General features: G+C 37.7%; 2 protein-coding genes and 1 long non-coding RNA gene across 3 annotated transcripts; all 3 read right to left on the bottom strand.

Annotated features, from left to right (window-relative positions):
- Positions 1–2004: 2004 nt before the first annotated feature.
- LOC112557731 lies at positions 2005–4308 on the bottom strand. The gene is made up of 3 exons (XR_003097998.1): positions 4138–4308; positions 3147–3315; positions 2005–2830 (listed from the first exon to the last, which is right to left on the bottom strand). It is a non-coding gene; the product is annotated as an uncharacterized LOC112557731 (long non-coding RNA).
- A 66-nt stretch (positions 4309–4374) lies between these two features.
- Positions 4375–8079, bottom strand: LOC112556049 (low-density lipoprotein receptor-related protein 1-like). Its single transcript, XM_025224662.1, has 6 exons — positions 7958–8079; positions 7615–7751; positions 6660–6758; positions 5661–5750; positions 4664–4774; positions 4375–4385 (listed from the first exon to the last, which is right to left on the bottom strand). Exons 1-6 carry the CDS (start codon positions 7996–7998, stop codon positions 4375–4377), a joined length of 489 nt encoding a protein of 162 aa, XP_025080447.1. The 5' UTR covers positions 7999–8079.
- A 5298-nt stretch (positions 8080–13377) lies between these two features.
- On the bottom strand, positions 13378–18355 carry LOC112557230 (low-density lipoprotein receptor-related protein 5-like). The gene is made up of 10 exons (XM_025226966.1): positions 18203–18355; positions 17665–17901; positions 17248–17416; positions 16515–16648; positions 15991–16153; positions 15621–15745; positions 14886–15242; positions 14627–14743; positions 14176–14367; positions 13378–13983 (listed from the first exon to the last, which is right to left on the bottom strand). Exons 2-10 carry the CDS (start codon positions 17840–17842, stop codon positions 13946–13948), a joined length of 1473 nt encoding a protein of 490 aa, XP_025082751.1. The 5' UTR covers positions 17843–17901; positions 18203–18355; the 3' UTR covers positions 13378–13945.
- Between the last annotated feature and the right edge of the window lie 633 nt (positions 18356–18988).

Below are 18988 nucleotides of genomic sequence, written 5' to 3'. Positions count from 1 at the left end.
AGGCACAAGTTGAGAGGAATGTCACTGAGAGAGTCATAAACAAGATGGCGGAGAAGGCCGTCGTGTTTTGCCGCTCACTCGGCTATTTTTCGAGCAGCTTCTTTTGACTTGTATATGACGTCATTTTCTGCTTCAAATGACGTGGAACCAATGACGTAAACAAGACGTCAGACACAAGACGCCATTGGTGCACGAGACAATGGAAGAGAGTTCCCCTGCTTAGTAGCACAGAGGGAGGACCTCCGTTGTCCGTATGTGACTGTCTATGGGAGGGAGGATAGAATGCTGGAGTCTGATGAGAAGCCAAGGTTTTGGGACAGGAGTGTGGACAGACAAGTAAAGAAGTAGGGAGAGGAGCCTTCAAAGAATTCATAGCATAGAGTCAAGAGCTTGTAGTCTATTGTTGCTTTAACTCATAGCCAGTGAAGAGAGTGAAGAAGTGGTGTGAAATGTTACATTTGTGAGTCCGGAAAAACAGACAAGAAAATGAGTTCTGTGGTGTTTGTTGGTGATCTATATAAACAGATAAGATGACCTTGGCTCTCTCTATGGCAATGAAATTTAAATTACAAATTTAATGGATGTTCAGAATTTTTCAAAAACAGTTTATTTCAAACAACAAATTACATATGGAATCATCCCTGATCAAGAGGGGAAACACATTTTTAGGGTTAGGGAAGATTCTTGCATAAAATTATCAAAGATGCTGAACAGCTGGGAGAATGCACCTCATATATATCCACGCTTATCTGAAAGATTTTTCTCGATGTTTTATGAAAACACCCGTTTAAGCTGCAAGTTATTTAAAGTCAATGGAAGATAAAATCTTGTTAAAAAGACAATAAAAAGACAATCAAAGACAATAAAGCCTATTTCAGTGTGGCTATGATCAACGCCATAAAAAACAATTTTTTCATTAAGTGAGGAGAAACTCCTCGTAGAAGCAAGATCAGAAACCCCAAAACTTTTTTCTGTGTATGTATGGATGGTAACTAAGACACCCGAGTTGTGTAGTTTCTAGCACAGAAAAATAGCTGATAATTAACTTTAGTATGTAGAGGTTTTATGAGTATAAGGGCGAGAGTAACTCCTCAGTTTTCCTTAAGCAAAGCACGTTCTCTTTGTTGTTTTTGCATTGGGGTTAGGTGGAGGTCAGCAGGAAAAAGGAAAAACTATTATACTTCATTGCTCAAAGACGGAGAGATGAGCGTAGTTAATACAACCAATCACTCCAAAACTCGTAGCCCTACAATAAGCTCACTTTTTCTTCGGAACTCAAACATTGAAGCACCGTTAGAGGAAGGAAATATTACACAATGGCCATTTTGTGATTAAAAAAATCGTTTTTGTCAGATTGCCATTTGTCATGACCATAGAAGATAAAAGAGCAGGAGAGAAGGAGAGAGCATATTTTCCTGTGATTTCGACCAACGACATAAGAAAACACATTTTTCATTTAAGAAGGAGAAACTCCTCATAGGAGGAACAACAGAAAACCCGAAACGTGCGAGGGTAACTCAGACACCCGAGTTGTGCAAACTTCATTCGGAGTCAACACACGTTTCAAGGGAGGAAGTTTCTAGAACAGTGAGATGTCTGAAGTGTAGACAAAGTGGGGTCGGGGTGTAACTACAGCTCTCAACACTCAACAAGAAGTGGTTTAGGGTTACGAACATTTCTGGTAAACCATCGTAGCGGTGGCTGGCGGTCATATTCTTGTCTGTTTTAAACTGGGTTTAGTTAAACAAGTTTATTTCGGAAAAGAGTCCAGGGTCCCGCTTTCAGGATCGTTGCTCCCTTATTGCAGTGGTAAAACCTCGTTCACTTTTCCTCATAGTCTGATCTATCTACGTATTTTGTTTTTCCACACGTTTTTATACTCTGACCAATCTTTGTAATCGAAGGAAATTACAGATATATTTAATTACAGAGATAACTAACAACATATATTTGATGACAGGTAGCTTTATTCAAATGAAAATACAGAAGTAAAGCAGCCTCATGTCAGACATTTAACGAGAGCGTTACCAAAGATGAGACGATAAAAACGACAACAACAATTTTAAATCTCAGAAACTATATTTATACAGCATTTCATGTACAAAAGCATTTTCTAGTTATATACCTCAGAATCAATAATTACACCAAAACTTGTCTTGTTTTTCATTTTGAAATAGTCGAGGTACCTGGATCGTACAGTTAATGTCACATCTATCAGACTGAGTTCAAATCAAATTAAAGGAAAGGTGAGACACTGCTGTCTGTGTGTGGTAAGGGAGATAACAGTCGTAATAGTGACATCCTTACTTTCTTGCTGCCCTCCCCTTACAGTGCTGTTTGCGCCGCTTTGCAGTTTGCTCTATAGTAGATTTTTTTGTTATTCATTGGAGACTTGGAGTGTGTGTGTGTGTGTGTGTGACAGGGTGGTGTTGTTTGATATCAAATCAGATCTACACTTTCTTTGATTCTCACCAAATTTTATTGGAATAGCAATTTTTAAGGTTGCAGGCTATTTTTTGGATGGAATATTTGGCTCTAGAGCATATTCGTGTATGAGAGTTGTTTACGTTGTAAGATTTTATCGGCAGGTACAAATAAAGTAAAAATGCTACTAGGAAGAACAAATTGTGCCATACCTCAGGAGAAATGTGGACAACCTAGCACTTTGTAAGGGTACCCTATGAGTAAAACACTGGCGCTGAAAATAAATGCTTTTTTGTGACAGCCATGCATATGTTGCTGTTCTTTTTTTTTGTGTGCTGGTAATCTTCGATGATTCGCAAGTTTAAAAAAAGATAATTGAGTAAAGATGTTTCTGCTTTGTCCGCTCCTGTTTAAAGTAGACAAATAAAAGAATTCACATGAAAGAAGAAAACTTGTAAAAATATATTTAACATTACTGTAGACTAATTTAATATTTTTATTAAGTTTAGGTTTTAAAAATATTTAAGATTGTAGAAAATGTGTTTTATGTAAACAGAGTTTCTTGCTATATTTAATAGATCATTTCGGTTATATCTATTTCCATATATTATGATATATTTTTTTTGATAGTAAAATATTTTTTACAAAAGAATAGGGAGGAGAGCAACATTTTCAAAATGACTGTATTTTAAGTTTGGAGACCGTGTGTTAAGTGAACCTACCTGTAACTCATCGGCTAATGGCGGAGATTCAAGTCGTCATAAAGGTGTTCTTCTTGATAAGTCGATTTAGAGTATTCACCTGTCTGTGTAGCTGGTTGTCTATCCATTGTGATGTAAGGATAGAGCTTTTTTGGTGTGATTATCGCAGGTTGTTCGCAGTTTGTCTCACCTGCACAAAACATCGCCCGAGATTGCAAGCATGTAGGATCCCAATCATTTATTTATTGATAATCTATGTCGACACAACCTACTCTGTACAGCAAAACGATTTTGATGACAAAATTAACATGGGGTAATCAAGCGACAAGGTATTCTGTGTAAGTCTTTAACAACTTTAAGCACTACATCATGGGGCACGAAAAGGTCAAGTCCTACAATGCCAAGGCTGTACAAGGCTAAAACCGTTGTAAAATGTTCCCTCGAGCGAGTTCAAACGCAAAAACATTGTCCACGGAGCACTGGGTGTGTGGGTGAAGCAATTCTGGATAATTCTTAGTTATTGCTAAACTAACCTGATTATCATACTACAAGAATTCGGCTAATTTTCAGCAATTTTTTAACTGTTTTTGAGACAGATATCCAGTGTTACAATGTTTGTGTGTTTTTGTTTTACTAAAGCACTTTGATCCTGTCTTTAACGGTGGGGAAAAGATTTTACAAATCAACATATTATTACTATTATTATTTTTAAACACTCAGGTAATAAGATGACAAGACTGACATGGTAAGAGACTTCAGTTTGAAAGGGATGATCAGCTACCAGTTCTCCATTCTCCTTAGAGTCGTTATCGTCGCAACGAAACCAAACCAGGGTTTGGCTAATGTATGAACAATTCTTGTCCTCACCCCTCCCGACCAGACAAGATATACTTAATAACAAGTTTTGCTCCCAAATATTTGTATGGCAGAAGGAGAAGACAACTATTATTGTGTAAACCAATTATACTTAGACCAGTTATACTTGAACAAAAAGCATGGTTAGTGTACCTACCTGCGTCACTAGAGTTGCCCTCTCTATAACCGGATTGATAGCTGTGGTCATTGTGCTGAGCATTAACACCTGAAATATTATTTGATGTTGCTGTCAGTGACCCCAGGGGGACTTCACGTGTGTTGTGTCTCTGCGTGGAAGCCACGAGTTCTTTGCGATTGCTTCCACCTGCACATCCTATCATCCGAAAGAATATATGTTCCTAGGTCATCTCTTTGTGGACAGACACATTCACTATTATTCTTCTTCTGTCACCCATTTGAGCAAAAAAATTATTTATAATAAAGTTGCATTAAGATAATTTTTAACACTTTTTGGTTTTTTGTAAATGTCATTAAAAGTCAAGGCAAATTAAAGCACAAGTCTATGGACATTAAATGAGCACAGGCATCTTTGTACATTTTTGGTTGCAGAAGAACTGAGACAATGACTACAAAATGTACATTTGCTATGACAATGACTACAAATGTACAGACATAAAGGACGGGGAGACATGCATCACCCGAGCTGGTGTCATGCGTCTTACGTCTTTTTTTGAAGAAAATGAAGAGTGTGATGATGACAGCAATTCCTACTACAGCCGCCACAACACAGACAGCAATGATGATCTTGGTGTTAGTGCTCACAGACTCTGATTCTGAAAAACAGAAAAAGGAATTGGATGACACAATGTTGCAATCTTTCTAAGAGAAGATTAGCAAACTGTTGCACATGCTATGCTTTGTCTCTCTCCCCGTCCCTCCTGTAGCTCTCTCTCTATCTTACTTTCTTTTACGACAAGTAATGGTAGACTTTAAAGAAGTGCCCTGCTACTTCGAATTTTTGCTTTCAGTTTTTGCTTTATTCTTCCTTTCTTGTCGATATTTTAATAAAAAGAACAGAATGTAGCGATAGGTCTCTTTCCTTTAATATAATTTGCTTGGTCCTGGTTGATAATCGTTACACCATATGTACTGACCAGTGTTGCAATCTTCTTGTTTGCGAGCTAGAGAGTTGTGATGGGGTCATTTAAGTTATTGGAAAGGTTGGGAAGTTTTTTTGAGTTTGTGATTTGAATCAAGTTCCTTAAGAAAGCCTTCAAATATTCTGTATATGTGTTGTAGAAGGCGTATCGAATATTAATCTATGACAACTAGGTGTTTAAAACTCACAGCATTCACATCCATAGTGTAAACGGCTACCTTGTAGGAAAAAAATAGATTCTTGTAGGTGCTGGTAAGGATGCCGCAAGATGGGGGTGACAATCCTAGATACTAGAGGTAGAATTGCTAATAGAGATAGATGGAAATATATTGGTACTGGTATTTGAAAAGTGCCCTTTATTACCATGCACCATAATAAAAGAAAGCACTTAATTATCCATTTAAAAGCCATGCACTTGCTTTTTCAAACACCATAATCAATTATCCACCAGTGTATTTTTACGGGTGTACGTACAGACATAAACCGCAGACTTCTTAGCATAGACCTTTTGTTATGTTGCAAGAGATAAATTATGCAATACAACATCAGTTCAGTGTTACCTGCTGGTATGTTGGGATCCCTTGTAGAGCTCGGTGTGACCAGATCACGTGCTTTTGTTGAGCTGCCAGTCGTTGGACTTTCACTTTTTGCTGTAGTTCGAGGAAAAACAATAAAAAAATAAATATCGCAGTTAAGGGCTAATTTTTTAAAATGAGTTTTGCTACGTCTGCAAGTAGATATTCCTGTATTAAAAGCAGTTATTTTGCAATAGCTACATGGGTATTTATTATTGTAGATCCTTACGTAGTAGAAATTCTCACATGTGAAGTGCTCTTTGTCTTTGTTTCGGACCTAATGACAGACTACTGCAGCTCGCAACTTTTCTTAATACTTATGACTAAGCATGATAAAGACCCTGGAGCTTTACTGCAAGAAGCTACTCTGCAAGTTGCACTTACATTATTACTTTTCGTAATACAATGTAATGTTGGAAAATTGCTGATGGAAGGTAGCCCATTAACTTAAAATGTTGCCAAGAGATACTGATAACATCTTAATTTTCTTTTGTAACGAAGTGTCATCGTCCTTACTTTCGACAACAAATTATTTTTGCTATCGAGCTTTTAGGCTTCGGGTTATCTTACAAATGCATATTTTCTTGCCTTTCTAGTTTTTTTTCTTGCCGCGGCAGACGACAACACATGGAGTGTCTTGAACATCTAAATGTTTCCCTTAAGACTTCTGACAAGTGTGTATACACACATGATGAATATTTGAAGAAGTAGCATCATGTAGTTAAGATGATTGTTTCTTCCATTTTTATCATTAAAAAATAACGTTCTTTTTTATTTTGCCTTTGGTATCGAGAGGAAAATTTAATTAAGCTATCGTTTGTATTCTACGAGTTATATTCAGCAGAAGAATAGTTTTCAACAGGAAATTTTGATGTTTTATGTGTTATTATTATAGATATGTAATTTATCTAAACTGAGATTACAACTTTTTCTGATAGGTAATTTTGCTTGTAACTATTTTCAAGCCATTAACAGGTTACCTACTAGATCCTCCGTCCTCAGTGAGACATTTACTTCTGTTGCCAGGTGTGGGTACACAGATGTAACTACAACCACCGTTGTTGCTTCCACATCCGTTCGGCCCTGAAATAAAGATTTAAACTATGAAGTGTAGACATACTGGGCTGTTCGCTGCCGTCCCCTTAAAGATAAGTTTTGGGGTTGACATCGGTACTTAGAGGTCTGGAAGTAGCAGAACTCTGATATCACTACAAGTCTCATTCTCACCGAATAGTAACCGGGATTCCCATCCGCCCACAAGTAGCGGTCGCATCATAATCGCTCTGTGCGTAAATAAATATATAAGGGAGGAAACTACTGAATCCTTTAAAAATAGTTTGACTATCGATTACTTCCCCTTAGCAGCTTAAATTTAATGAAGCTCAACCTGTCAGGTATTTCGCTATGTTTGAGAGTTGGGGAAGATTCAGTTGCTTAAGCGTCTTGTTGAGGTCGGTTGCCGGTTACTCAATTCAACATCCATTTGTATTCAAACAACTAAACATGAAAAAAAAAACCCAGGAAGTAATATTCAAATTCTGATGTATATTCTAATAAAATATATGTTTGTTCAACACTTTGTGTGTCATATATTGTGTCAATAATTTTTGTTACTTTCTAGCTTTTGATCTACATCACAACTTGTGAATTCTGTCCCATACACCACAACCTTTCATTTGATTTTACTATAATAAAACAAAACCTTTATTCCTCATAATTCACACCAAGTAATTCTTTTCAAAAAGCTCCTTAAAACAGAGTACCACAAACAGTTGTCTGTATTGTAGCTTTAATAGAAATAAATTTTCAAAAATATCGGTTAATATTTTATTCGCGGGCATGAATTCTTGAGGACGGAAAGAGATCGTTTGCCTGTGGATGGTGTTTCCAGGTAAAATATTGCTGTCTATACTTATGACTACCATGTCTGCTCACTGACCTTTATCTTCGACTTCCTCAGCGTAGACACGGATATCATTTAATCTTGAGCGAGAGTTCGCAACTTCCCTTCTGTTGCCGCCGTCCTTGCCATAGCGATAAAGATGTGTTTTTATCGTCTGATTGCGATTTAGAAAACTGAAAAAGTTTGTTTTTTATCCTTTAAAATGAGCACGACTGGCTTAGTTCTGCACGCTCAGAACACGACAGTAAATATTTAGGGTAAATAAATTTGAATTTTGGTAATAATAATCATATTCCCGCCATAAAGTCAGCTGAAGAAACATATTTGACATATTCTATATGCAATAGAAATAAAGAAATTAAATGATAGCACTACCAACCTCCAGTCCGTCACAAAGAAGTCATTGAGATAGAGGTCCATGCCGTGAAAGACTGATCCTGGTTGTTGTAGAATCACTGAAGTCTTCCTCCCTTCCAGGTCAACCCAGCCTACCTTCTGCGTGCCACCATCTGTCCAGTACAGTCTGCCTTCTGCATGTGTACATCCACAACAGGGAGACCACACACACACCAAAATAGAAAAACTATAGCAAAAACTGTTTGTCTGTAAAAACATATATATATATATAAACGGAAGAGCTCATAGAATATAATTATTTTAAATGTTTCATATAGGGTAATAACACAGAAAACAAATAAGACAGGAAAAGAAAAAAAGGAAGGATAGATTGATAAGAAAAATTCTCACCGACTGTGTCGAGAGCGATGGCGTTCGTTGTTTGAGATACTCGCCCCCTGAGACCAGAGTCTGACGTCCTGTACCGTCATAGTTGGCTCGCTCTATGGTAGGTGTGGCGCCACGGTCGGTCCAGTACATTACCCTAATTTGGTTATCATTTACAGTAATCTATAGAAAGGGAGGCTCCATGTTTTACATTCTAAATTATCTCAATTGCCAATTCATTGATTAAAAAGAGAGTAATACAGGACTACACACATCCCATTGCTTTACCACCTTAGTGCATTTTATATAATCAGTTAGCTGTGCTCCACATATAATTCTTTCTTTTTACATTATTTTACATGACTTTAATGGATCTAAAGTACTTGCATGGAAACCCATTTTTGACAAAATGGGCCAAAATAAGTTTCTATTTATTGAATAGAGAACGTTTTCAAAGTCTATAAATGCCACATATAGTTTACTATTAAGAGAGAATTGTTTCTGAATCAAACCCATCAAGGTAAACATGTGATCCACAGTTGAGTATCCTATCCTAAAGCTAGCTTAAATCGTCTCTTCAATCAGTAGGCACTTCATGAGACGGTGAGAGAGAATGAAAATGGAGAGAAGAGAGGGCAGTGGTCGGCGTCGCAGCATTATGTCCCCTTTTCAACTGAATCATTTACAAATGGTTTTTGCATCCTTTAAATTCTGCTAGGAGAGTGCGTTGACTCTTCAATCCTGTTCACTGGGTACTTTTTCTAGTACTTTTTATAAACTGGATATCTGGGACAAAACTAATGTGTCTATATTTTCATCTCATTTGTTTCAGCACTTTAACGTGATCAGCAATTTATTTCTTGTTTTTCTGAGTAATTTGATTTCTCCAATGTTGAATTAATTAGCCTATTGTTAAATTAAATATATTTACCCATTGCGTTTGTCAACCTCGATGTCTTTCGGCATGTCAAGTGAGGAGTTGATGACTATTCGATGAGTGTTGCTGTACATGGTGATCATGCCGATGACTTTATTGCCTGCGTCTGTGTAGAAGATGAGCCTGGACAGTGCGTCTACACACAGGCCGTCTGGTACAGAGGCTGGAAATCATAACTGTATTTTTATTATCAAACAACCGAATAAGTATAAACCTTATTTCGAATTTTATTTTGCATTTAATCTTCTTGTTTTTAGAAATATTTAAAAAGGGAATACAGTAGTTACAGTTAGCTGTGATGAGAGTCTAAACAGTCTGTAAAGCAAATTTAAGTTCTTGAGAATTCAAAGAAAACAGGCTATATCATGTAAATTGTTTTCCCCGTACCAATCTATTGGAGCCAGAATAACTACTGAGCTACGACCTGTAGATAATTATATTCCACCATAAGAAAACTAAGGCAGGACAAAGAGAAAAATATAGATTGCATCCTCGATTGGCATTGGTCGATTCAGTTCTCTTTTATACACATCCAGCTAGTTGCTTGTATTCGCTTTTACAAAAAAGAAGTTAGTTAAAAGAAGTTATTATTATTATGAGTTAAAGACAAATCATGCTCGGTATATAATTATATATATATTATGCAATAGTGTTTTTAAATGAAAGACTTTACCCAATCCTAAATAGCGAACAAGCCGAGCATCACTGCCGTCAAGATTAGCTGATCGGATGGTCTTCTCCCCATTGTCTGTCCAGTAGAAGCGACCATTCATTGGGTTGTAGTCAACAGCAGCAGGGTCTTGTACTCCAATGAGCGGAATGTCAACAGTGCTATATGTGTCGATGTCTATGTTGTTAATACCCACATACCCCGATAGCACAGATGCGGTAATAAGGAGAAACTTTTGGGGGATTATGGCTGCAGACAATCCAAACAATCGGAGTTGGTTTAAATTTTGTTTAAGTAAAATATCAACATCAAAATAAAAATAGAGAAAACATACAATACCCTTGACGTAGGATGATTACAGCTTGATTGAGTTTGCAAGTGTATTTTGAGGAAAATAGGAACAGGTCTGCATTGATCAGAAAGTTATTGCCATCTGTCCATAAACTTTAACAAAACACACACGCTCATATATACAAACAAAAACAAACATCAAATCACATATACTCACAGTAACTAAATTAATTTATTTACCAACAAACCTAGAATGAAGAAAACTATTGGCTCACTACAAATATAAATATATTTTGATAACAACTGTTGTACTCTCTTATTTTATATATATTATATGGCACATTGTTCCTGATACAGTTTAGAGAATAAGTATGGTTACTTTTTTAACATTTATTATTGTTTATTCATTACTGTTGATTTAGACCAATATAGACAAAGAAATACCCTTGATAGTATTTAAACATTATAAATATTTATGGAGGATTCTAGACCATTTCTAATCATTTTGAAATGTTTAAATGCTATTTGGTACAATGTTCTTATCCGTGTAATAATTTTGCATTACTTAAGTAGATATTGACATTGTATATTCCTTAAAGTAGAAACATGTTGGTAATAGTTTCCTTAGGTTTTTATTATAACTTTATCAGATGTATTTTCCCACCTGCAGTGTAGCTCGCATGGAAGCCAGCTGCGGACTGAGATGAGTCAGAACGGAATCTGATCCACATGTGTTTGATGATGATCGTCTGTGTAGGCTGTGGTGTGCAGTAGATAGACAAGAATGGTGATGTCCCTGACCCGCATCTCTAATCTTCAAACGAAGAGATGAAGGATCGTCAAAGCATTCACTTCTACCTTGCCAACCTTTAATTTTATTAAGTGAAATTGTAGGTAATTTTCAGGGCAAATCAGTTGAATGCTGTTCATCTGTTCTCGAGATACATGTTTACACTTTTCACTAAGCAGATCAAGCGGCCACAGAGACCATGATGGTAACTAGTTTCTGCTGTAAAGTCCTCAGCTCTTACGGCAATAATGTGATAAACAAATGTTAGTTAGTCTGTGTAAACACACGATTTTAACAAGTTTTTGCATATCGATATTTGTAGGTGCATGTGTCAAGAACAGAGGATGCAAACTGATTTGGACTTGGATTAAAAAGTATTTGGTATTAACCTTTACTTAATTAGAAGGAAATGATATTAAGCCCATCCAAAAGTTTTCTTTAAGGATTCTAATAATATCAAACCTGTTTGTTCATTTGTCTGTTTGAGAACAGTCTTAACCCAGAAGTTAATGTGTCAGAAAGTGAGAGGAAACCAAACACTTTGTAATCACTCTCAACATATTGCAGAATGCATTCATGTTACATTAAGCAAATTAGAAATTTTAACTCTTTGTACCTTCAATGTTACTTATACCTGTAGATAGTCGTGCTGACAGTTATCCGTTTCATCTGCGAGTTCAAAACGGAGAAATGTCAAGGTGATCCGATATCCTGGTGGTGCTCTGATGATGTAAACACAATCCTGGTCAGGCGGGTACTGACTCGGGTACAATGGAGACGATAGGAGACCAGTGAGTGAAGTGTATTCACCGCCACAAGCTAGGAAACAGATTTTAGACTAAGCTGTCCTTAAACAAGCAATCATATAGTAACTTAAATGAAATAATAATTAAAGGATTTAAAACAAAGAATTTAAAACAAACATTTTAAACTAATCATGCAACATATATTTATATGTATCAGAGCTTACCACGTACGCTTGTGTTTATGAGTAATTTCACCCATATGTCTATGTGTGTTTGCAAAGCTTTTGTTGACAATAGCACAGACATGTCGATATTTAAACACAGATACATTTAAATATACAGACATAAACGTTTGTTAATATATAATTTTAAACCACTCTTAGAATGTTGATTCACTAGTGATTACCTTGCACTTGCCGATGAATTGCAAATGTAAAGAAACACAAAATAAGAAGAGTAATCATCTGGTTTGCTGAAATGAAAACCAAAACATTGACATTTAAATGTTGCTATGGCATCTCAACAAACAAAATCTGAATTTAAATTTTTAATGGAGTCTGTGGCGTGTGAACACAATTTGAGTAAAATGACTTACCTGTTAAATTACTCAGTGTGACTCGTAGTATATTTCCCATTTGAGTGCACAGTCCAGGTGGAAATCGAATGACAGATGCACTGATGATTAGGAGGAACGAACTCGGTGTGTTTAGAATAGACCAGGAAGTGCTCTCCCTTAGCAAGCTCTTATGTTGAACAAGCACGGAGTGAAGTGTGGGGCGCACATCAAACATTGACAAAAGGCGAGAGGTTTTAACTGTGGCCGTGTTTTCTAATAGGGATAGGGCAGATGACTCGCAATGCTTTATAAAAAAAAATTCAGTCCATTCACGTGCATGTTGCTTGATGAGGTGCGGCAAGATCGAAGTCGATGTGACTTTGCCAACATCCTGGAGAGTGAATAAGAACTAAACGAGTGAATACCTTCCTCACTGCATCTTACATCTTGTGATCAGCCTCAGAAGCTCCACATACAGCATAAACTACAATCAGTGGCCCACGGATACACACAGTACATCCTACAGTCACATTGCAATGATAAATTATCTCCAATACACATCGAACTCCAATGATCAACGAAGGTTAAAAGTCACTCAAGCCACCCTCAGCACTTGTTGAATGATGATTGCTGTGATGATGTAATTGTGTAACGCTTTTCCCATCAAAGGAAAGACGGACTCAAAGCGCTTTACTAAAAAGAAAAACACACAAATACGTTCAACTATACATAAACAGAAAACAAACAAATTCAAGTTCATTTTTAGAATGATTTTGTAAGTCTGATGCATTTCGTTTTATTTTAATAAAATTTAAATGAAAGTTTAATGCGTTAAAATGAGAGCTGAAACAAAACAGCTTTTCATTTAACAAGCTGTACAATCTCTTGTTGGTTTGCCCACTTATAACAACAAACAATCATAACAAAGCATAAAAGTCAATAACATTTATTTTTTAAACTGCATATTGTTTATCACACAAGTCATCAAATATTTTAGTTTTAATACATAATCGCTTTGAGAGGTAATATCTAAGTAGTATGAAGAATATCAACCAAAAAAAATGTTTTGGATCATCATATGATAATGTCAGTGGCAAGACGCACCATGTGATAAGAAAATAATTTAGACAACAATGAAACAACTACCACATGTTGATGTATCACACATGAGATGAAGAAGCAGTGGACCATGAAAGCTGGCCTTCAGTTTGATGCAACAGAATATAAATACAGACACCTTCTTTCGATCCTGTGCATTCAAGTACTCTCCCCTGTATCGGACTTCCAGACACAGAAACAGGAAAATCTTGGTTCGTGAGTCGCTTTATAGTTGCAGAATGTACAATAACAAAAAGGAAAACAATGTGCTTTGACTTTATTTATCCATGTGCAGTTTTTTCTTGGATGACAATGTGCAATGACAAGAAAAGACAAACGTTTCCTTCATCATGGCCAAACGTAGCATGAAGATTAACAGTCAAAATAAAGACTATTACTCTCAATAATGTTATTAACTCTACGCAAAAAAGGAAGAAAATAGTTCAATGGATAATGAAATATTTAGCACATTTTTATTTGTCGGCTGCTTTACAAAAAGAGAAACATCGAAGAGCAGCTAGTCCGGCGCAGTCTTGGGCACGTGCAACATCTGTTGTCACTTCGTAAGCTTCAGGTAGTCTCCACTGTCGCGGGCTGTAAAATACAAAACATACTCGAGTTTTGACTCCTTAGCTTCCTTGTAATTGTAAAATGTGATTGCTGTATGGATACATGATATTCTTTGACTGCACTGATCGAGCAATTGAAATGCGGATTTGTGTTCTTGCATTATGGAGACTGAATAAAAAATAATACAATATACAAAAACAAGAAAAAAATACATACACGTGGCCTTAAAAGTGTCATAAATGGTGTGTAGCTCGTGGTAGATATGCTCCTCATCTTCGTAGTTCGAGTCAGCAGCGACTGGAGTCAGGTAGTCTGTGGAGAATATGTCTATAGGTGGCGCTTCTATGTGACTTGGACGGTCAACCTCCGGTGCCGAGGTCACAGCAGTCGTATGGCTATTCTGATCACCTATACACAGCAAGTTAGACAATGTCCTGTAAGCATCAGGTACATTACATTTTTTTTAATTGGAAGAATTTGGTGTGTTCCTGCATGCAGCTACACTTAGAAACTATAAGCTGAGTGGTTTGCTATGGAAAGTCTCACTAGGGCCATACACTCATACATATAATCAGGTACAAACACACATTACAACCATATAAAAATATACACATCCGTTAAAACAACCAGCGTATACATTTATTAGTAATATCTATCTGTTTCTTACGTTTTCGTCTTTTATAGACGATGATGAAAGTGACGCATGATGCAGCTGTAACGCTGACGATAATACAGCCGATGACAAATATGATAAGTTGAGGACTGATGATGGGAGCCTCTGAAACTTAAAAGAAGACGACCTCTGTTATCTTGAGTATAGGTCAGTGATCACCTAAAAATGTCCGGTAACCATAGATATTTGGCATCCAAGTTATAAATATCTGGTCATCGTTCTTCTACTAAAGGTAAGTCTTCAAAACACCTACCGTGGATTGTACTTGTGTCCCTGCTGAAATTGGTGACCACAGTTTTTACTCTGGAGATGCTGGGTGTACGTGTGTTGATGTCAGATGGACCTTTACTTATGGCAGCTAAGACTTTGTTGACAGCAGCTGCAAATCTTTGACTGCCAGCTGTGACTTTCCGACCAGCAGGTGTGACACTGATGACAGGCCTGGTCATTCTGATGTCATTACGGGTGGTTGTCTTAGAGCCCGTGGGGACGCTGGTGATGATGTGTCCGGTGGCAATACCATCCGGGTACAAACACTGACTGGTGTTGCCGGGTGCAGGTACACAGATGTAGTCGCAACCACCATTATTGTTGCCGCAACCATTTGGATCTGACATTTGTAAAGCATAAACTCCAGGAATAAAATTCTAAAGAGACACTCACTACAGAAGAACAAACATTGTATTACTTGTTACGAAGACAGAAAAGATAAAAGGTATGTATCAAGCGCAAGGAATTTGGATTTTAATTTCGCAATTCCAAGCTTCCACGATGTTAACTCGTTCAATCTAGGTAAGTACTAAAATTTGAAGCTTTTCAAAAACTTCTTTACATTATCCCATCTGAATAACAGTAAATGGAAACAATGCTACCATCTTACAAATAACTATTGTCATACAACCCCAAGAAATGCACAAATAAAAAATAATACCACCAAGAATCGAGCGGTAGGAGAGTAGTTTGATTTGAATAAACAGAACTCACTGACCGTTATCCTCTAATTCTTCCGAGTAGATGTGTATGTCGTTTAATCGTCCATTCACAACTCCAATAGTTTTCCTGTTAGTCCCGTCAGCACTCATGCGGTGGATGTAGGTGGTAGTAGGCTGGACACTGTGACACCGTTAATGAAAATCTTCATTCACTAAGACATTGTAAATAAGACTGATCACACCTCGATAAGCCTCAGTGACTTCATGTTTTAACAAAATTTAATTCGCTTCACACCTTTGTTTATGTGTGTTACGACTGTGACATCTTTTATTTACCTCTGCTTCAAATAGGGTAAAGAAGCCGGAATCGTAAAGGAATCCTTGTCATTAACAATGGGCAAATATTCTCATCAGTAAAAGCTTTACCTTGTGTCACTCCAGTCTGTAACAAAGAGGTTATTGAGATGAAGGTCAAGACCAAACATTCTATGTGTGCCTGAAAGGAAGATCACTATGGAGACAACTGTGCCCTCCAAGTCCGTCCATCCAATTTTACTTGTATATCCATCTGCCCAGTAGACTCTGCCGGCTACACACACACACAAACACCACATATATCGTTATGAATGACTATAAAGAAACCTGAGGATACGTGCACAGAGAAAAATTATTCTACAGTTTTAGCTGATGAAGCTATTTTTTTGTTGTTGAAACAATATGCTTCCAGACACTTGGACCTGTTAATTTTTATGTCAAAGAACTGCAAAGGAAAATCATATATAATTTGTACCTGTTTTCCCTTTTTCCCTTCAAACAGGGGTGACAATTCAACGGTAAACATAATCGAAGGAAAATGGACTTCTACCTCATACAAAGAGATCATTATATTAGTATAACCAAATGAAACCTAGAGTACTGGTTTGAGAATGGAAGAGAAGAGTGAGACTCACCGACTGTGTCCAGAGCCAGACCGTTTGGCCAGTGCAGGTACTGGAACCCTGACACCAGAGTCTTGCGTCCAGTGCCGTCATAGTTGGCTCGCTCTATTCTAGGGGTGGCGCCCCAGTCGCTCCAGTACATCACTCTTTCTTGACAAATAAATTAACTCCTTGTCATGGCGGCAGAGTTACAGAGTTTACATGCATCTTCATTTCATTCTCTACAGGTGTTCAGTTCTGACTCAATATATTTTGTTGTTTGCCTTTAGCACGATGAGCACAGAACTATACAGAGTGAGCTTGATATGTCCAAGAACTGAGACCTCCCAACACTTAACTAGACCTTGCACTTTACTAGTGAACTTCTGTAATTAAATCGACAATGAAAAATTTTCATTAGCATCATCAGCGTAATCTCGTATGACTTTAGCTTGGTTTGGTTACAGCCATGATAGTTTTGTCAGTTCTACTGCAGAATTTGTGAGAACATTTATTTTTATTTAGCAATAAGAAGCAAATTGATTTTTTTGTCACATGAATGTAAATTTTAAATTGGGGAATATTTGATTAGTAGTATCCTATATTTAAAATTCAATGATTGTTAGATTTTTCCAGAGTTATTTTTTGTCCAGGGTTTTATTTGTGCTCGTGCTCGGGATCCTGCTGGACTCCGGGAGAGGAAATGACCTGAGACTGACTGTCGTCTTTCTTCTTTTAATGTTCGAGATATCAGCAATCAACACACCCACTGTGTTTATCCAGTTCTATGGCCCTGGGTTCGTCGAGGTCGGACTGGACGACAACTCTGTGGTTGTAGCTGTTCATGGCTATCAGGGCTATGACGTCATTTCCTGTGTCAGTGTAGACGATTAGCCGTGAGAGAGAGTCTACTGCAAGTCCATCCGGCACTGCTTCTGTACAACAGAAAGTATGATTGCTTTCTCTGTCCACTCAAGGTTTATGTTTTACATAAGCTTCTCCTAAAACTGTACACAAGTTTCTTTTAAGAGGGAAAGACAGAGAAAGAGGGAATTAAAATAGTTAAAACTTATTTACAGATTAGCCATAACTAGGACGTTCACACAGGGGTCACAAAAGGACTTGGAACCATTACATTGGAACTCCATTGGAACATAGCATAGCTACTTCACAAGGAACTCACGAGGGCCGAGATTCCGGACGAGACGCACGCCACTGCCATCGAGGTTTGCGGAACGAATCGTCTTTTCAACGAGGTCCGTCCAGTATAATCGACCATCCACTGGGTCGTAGTCAACGGCAATAGGGTTTGACAGGCCGTCTATTGGGATGACGAAGTTACTTCCGGTGTCCACGTCCATGCGGTGAATGGCATGGAGATACGTGTTGGTCGTCAGGAGAAACTTCTGGGGAATGATTCCTGAATATAAAAATCAGACTCTCTACAGCGATCTTACTGATGGAGCCTTGCTATTATTTTTATCCAAATTCCTACCATCTCCATCTCTTTCCAATGAAGACAAGTGATGCTCAAAGTGCTGAACTAAATAAAAGAGACTCTTTGGATAACTATCACTAATTTGCTATTCACATTTTATTATCGAAATATGTTATCTTGTTATCGCCACATTCTATCCAAAACACTGTAATACAAGTGGTATCAAGGTCTTTGCAAGATTAGAGACTTTTGCTCAAAGCCTTACTTGCACTCTATGTCTCACCTGTAGTGTAGGTCGCCTCGAAGCCAGGTTTGGACACTGAAAAGTCGGAATGAAATTTGATCCACAAGACATTTCTCGTTGACCTCACTTTGGGACGAAACGTTGAGTTGCAGTAAATGCCGACAGAGGGCGACACCACAGAATCGCCATCCCGAATCTTGTTTAATTGAACAGATGAAAATATTACCTGATTCTATTATTCACTTATCAATGTAGTTTTACTGATAAACATTCAAAATAAGAGGGAAAATCGAGAAGGGGAAGGCGGTGATTATAGTGGTCCTCTACTCAGAAACTAAGGTGATATCACAAACAACAGCTACAAATAGAGAATGAGAAAACAATGTGGCCAAGATGAGATTTGAACACAAGACATTTAATATTTGTTGTACCAGTGTTCATTCGTTGTACCACTAAACCTTAGAAAGGAGACAGAAGAGAGGAGAAGCTTGCGGTGTCTCAGGTGTCATCTCACATGCGCGTGACAGTCACCTGCGCGTAGTCGTGGTCACAGACACTGGGGGTGGAGCCTGGCTCCAGTTTAAAAACGACAAACTGCAAAGTCACGCGGTGCCCTTCAACGGCTTGGATGACGTAGATGCAGTCTTGATGGTTGGGGTAGCTTCTTGGGTACAATGGCGACGAAATGGAGGGGGGGGGGGGCATTGGTGTTTTACGCCGTGTCAGCAACTAAGGCTATATTACGGCAAGCAGCCAGCCCTGTAAACAGATGCCACGTGCAGAGAAAGAACTGCGTGCCCGAGACGAGAAATGAACTCTGGGCAG

Source organism: Pomacea canaliculata, linkage group LG2, assembly GCF_003073045.1.
Source record: "Pomacea canaliculata isolate SZHN2017 linkage group LG2, ASM307304v1, whole genome shotgun sequence".
Taxonomy (NCBI): Eukaryota; Metazoa; Mollusca; class Gastropoda; order Architaenioglossa; family Ampullariidae; genus Pomacea; species Pomacea canaliculata.
The sequence above is the reverse complement of the archived record's forward strand: the minus strand, read 5'-3'. Positions and strand labels throughout refer to the sequence as shown.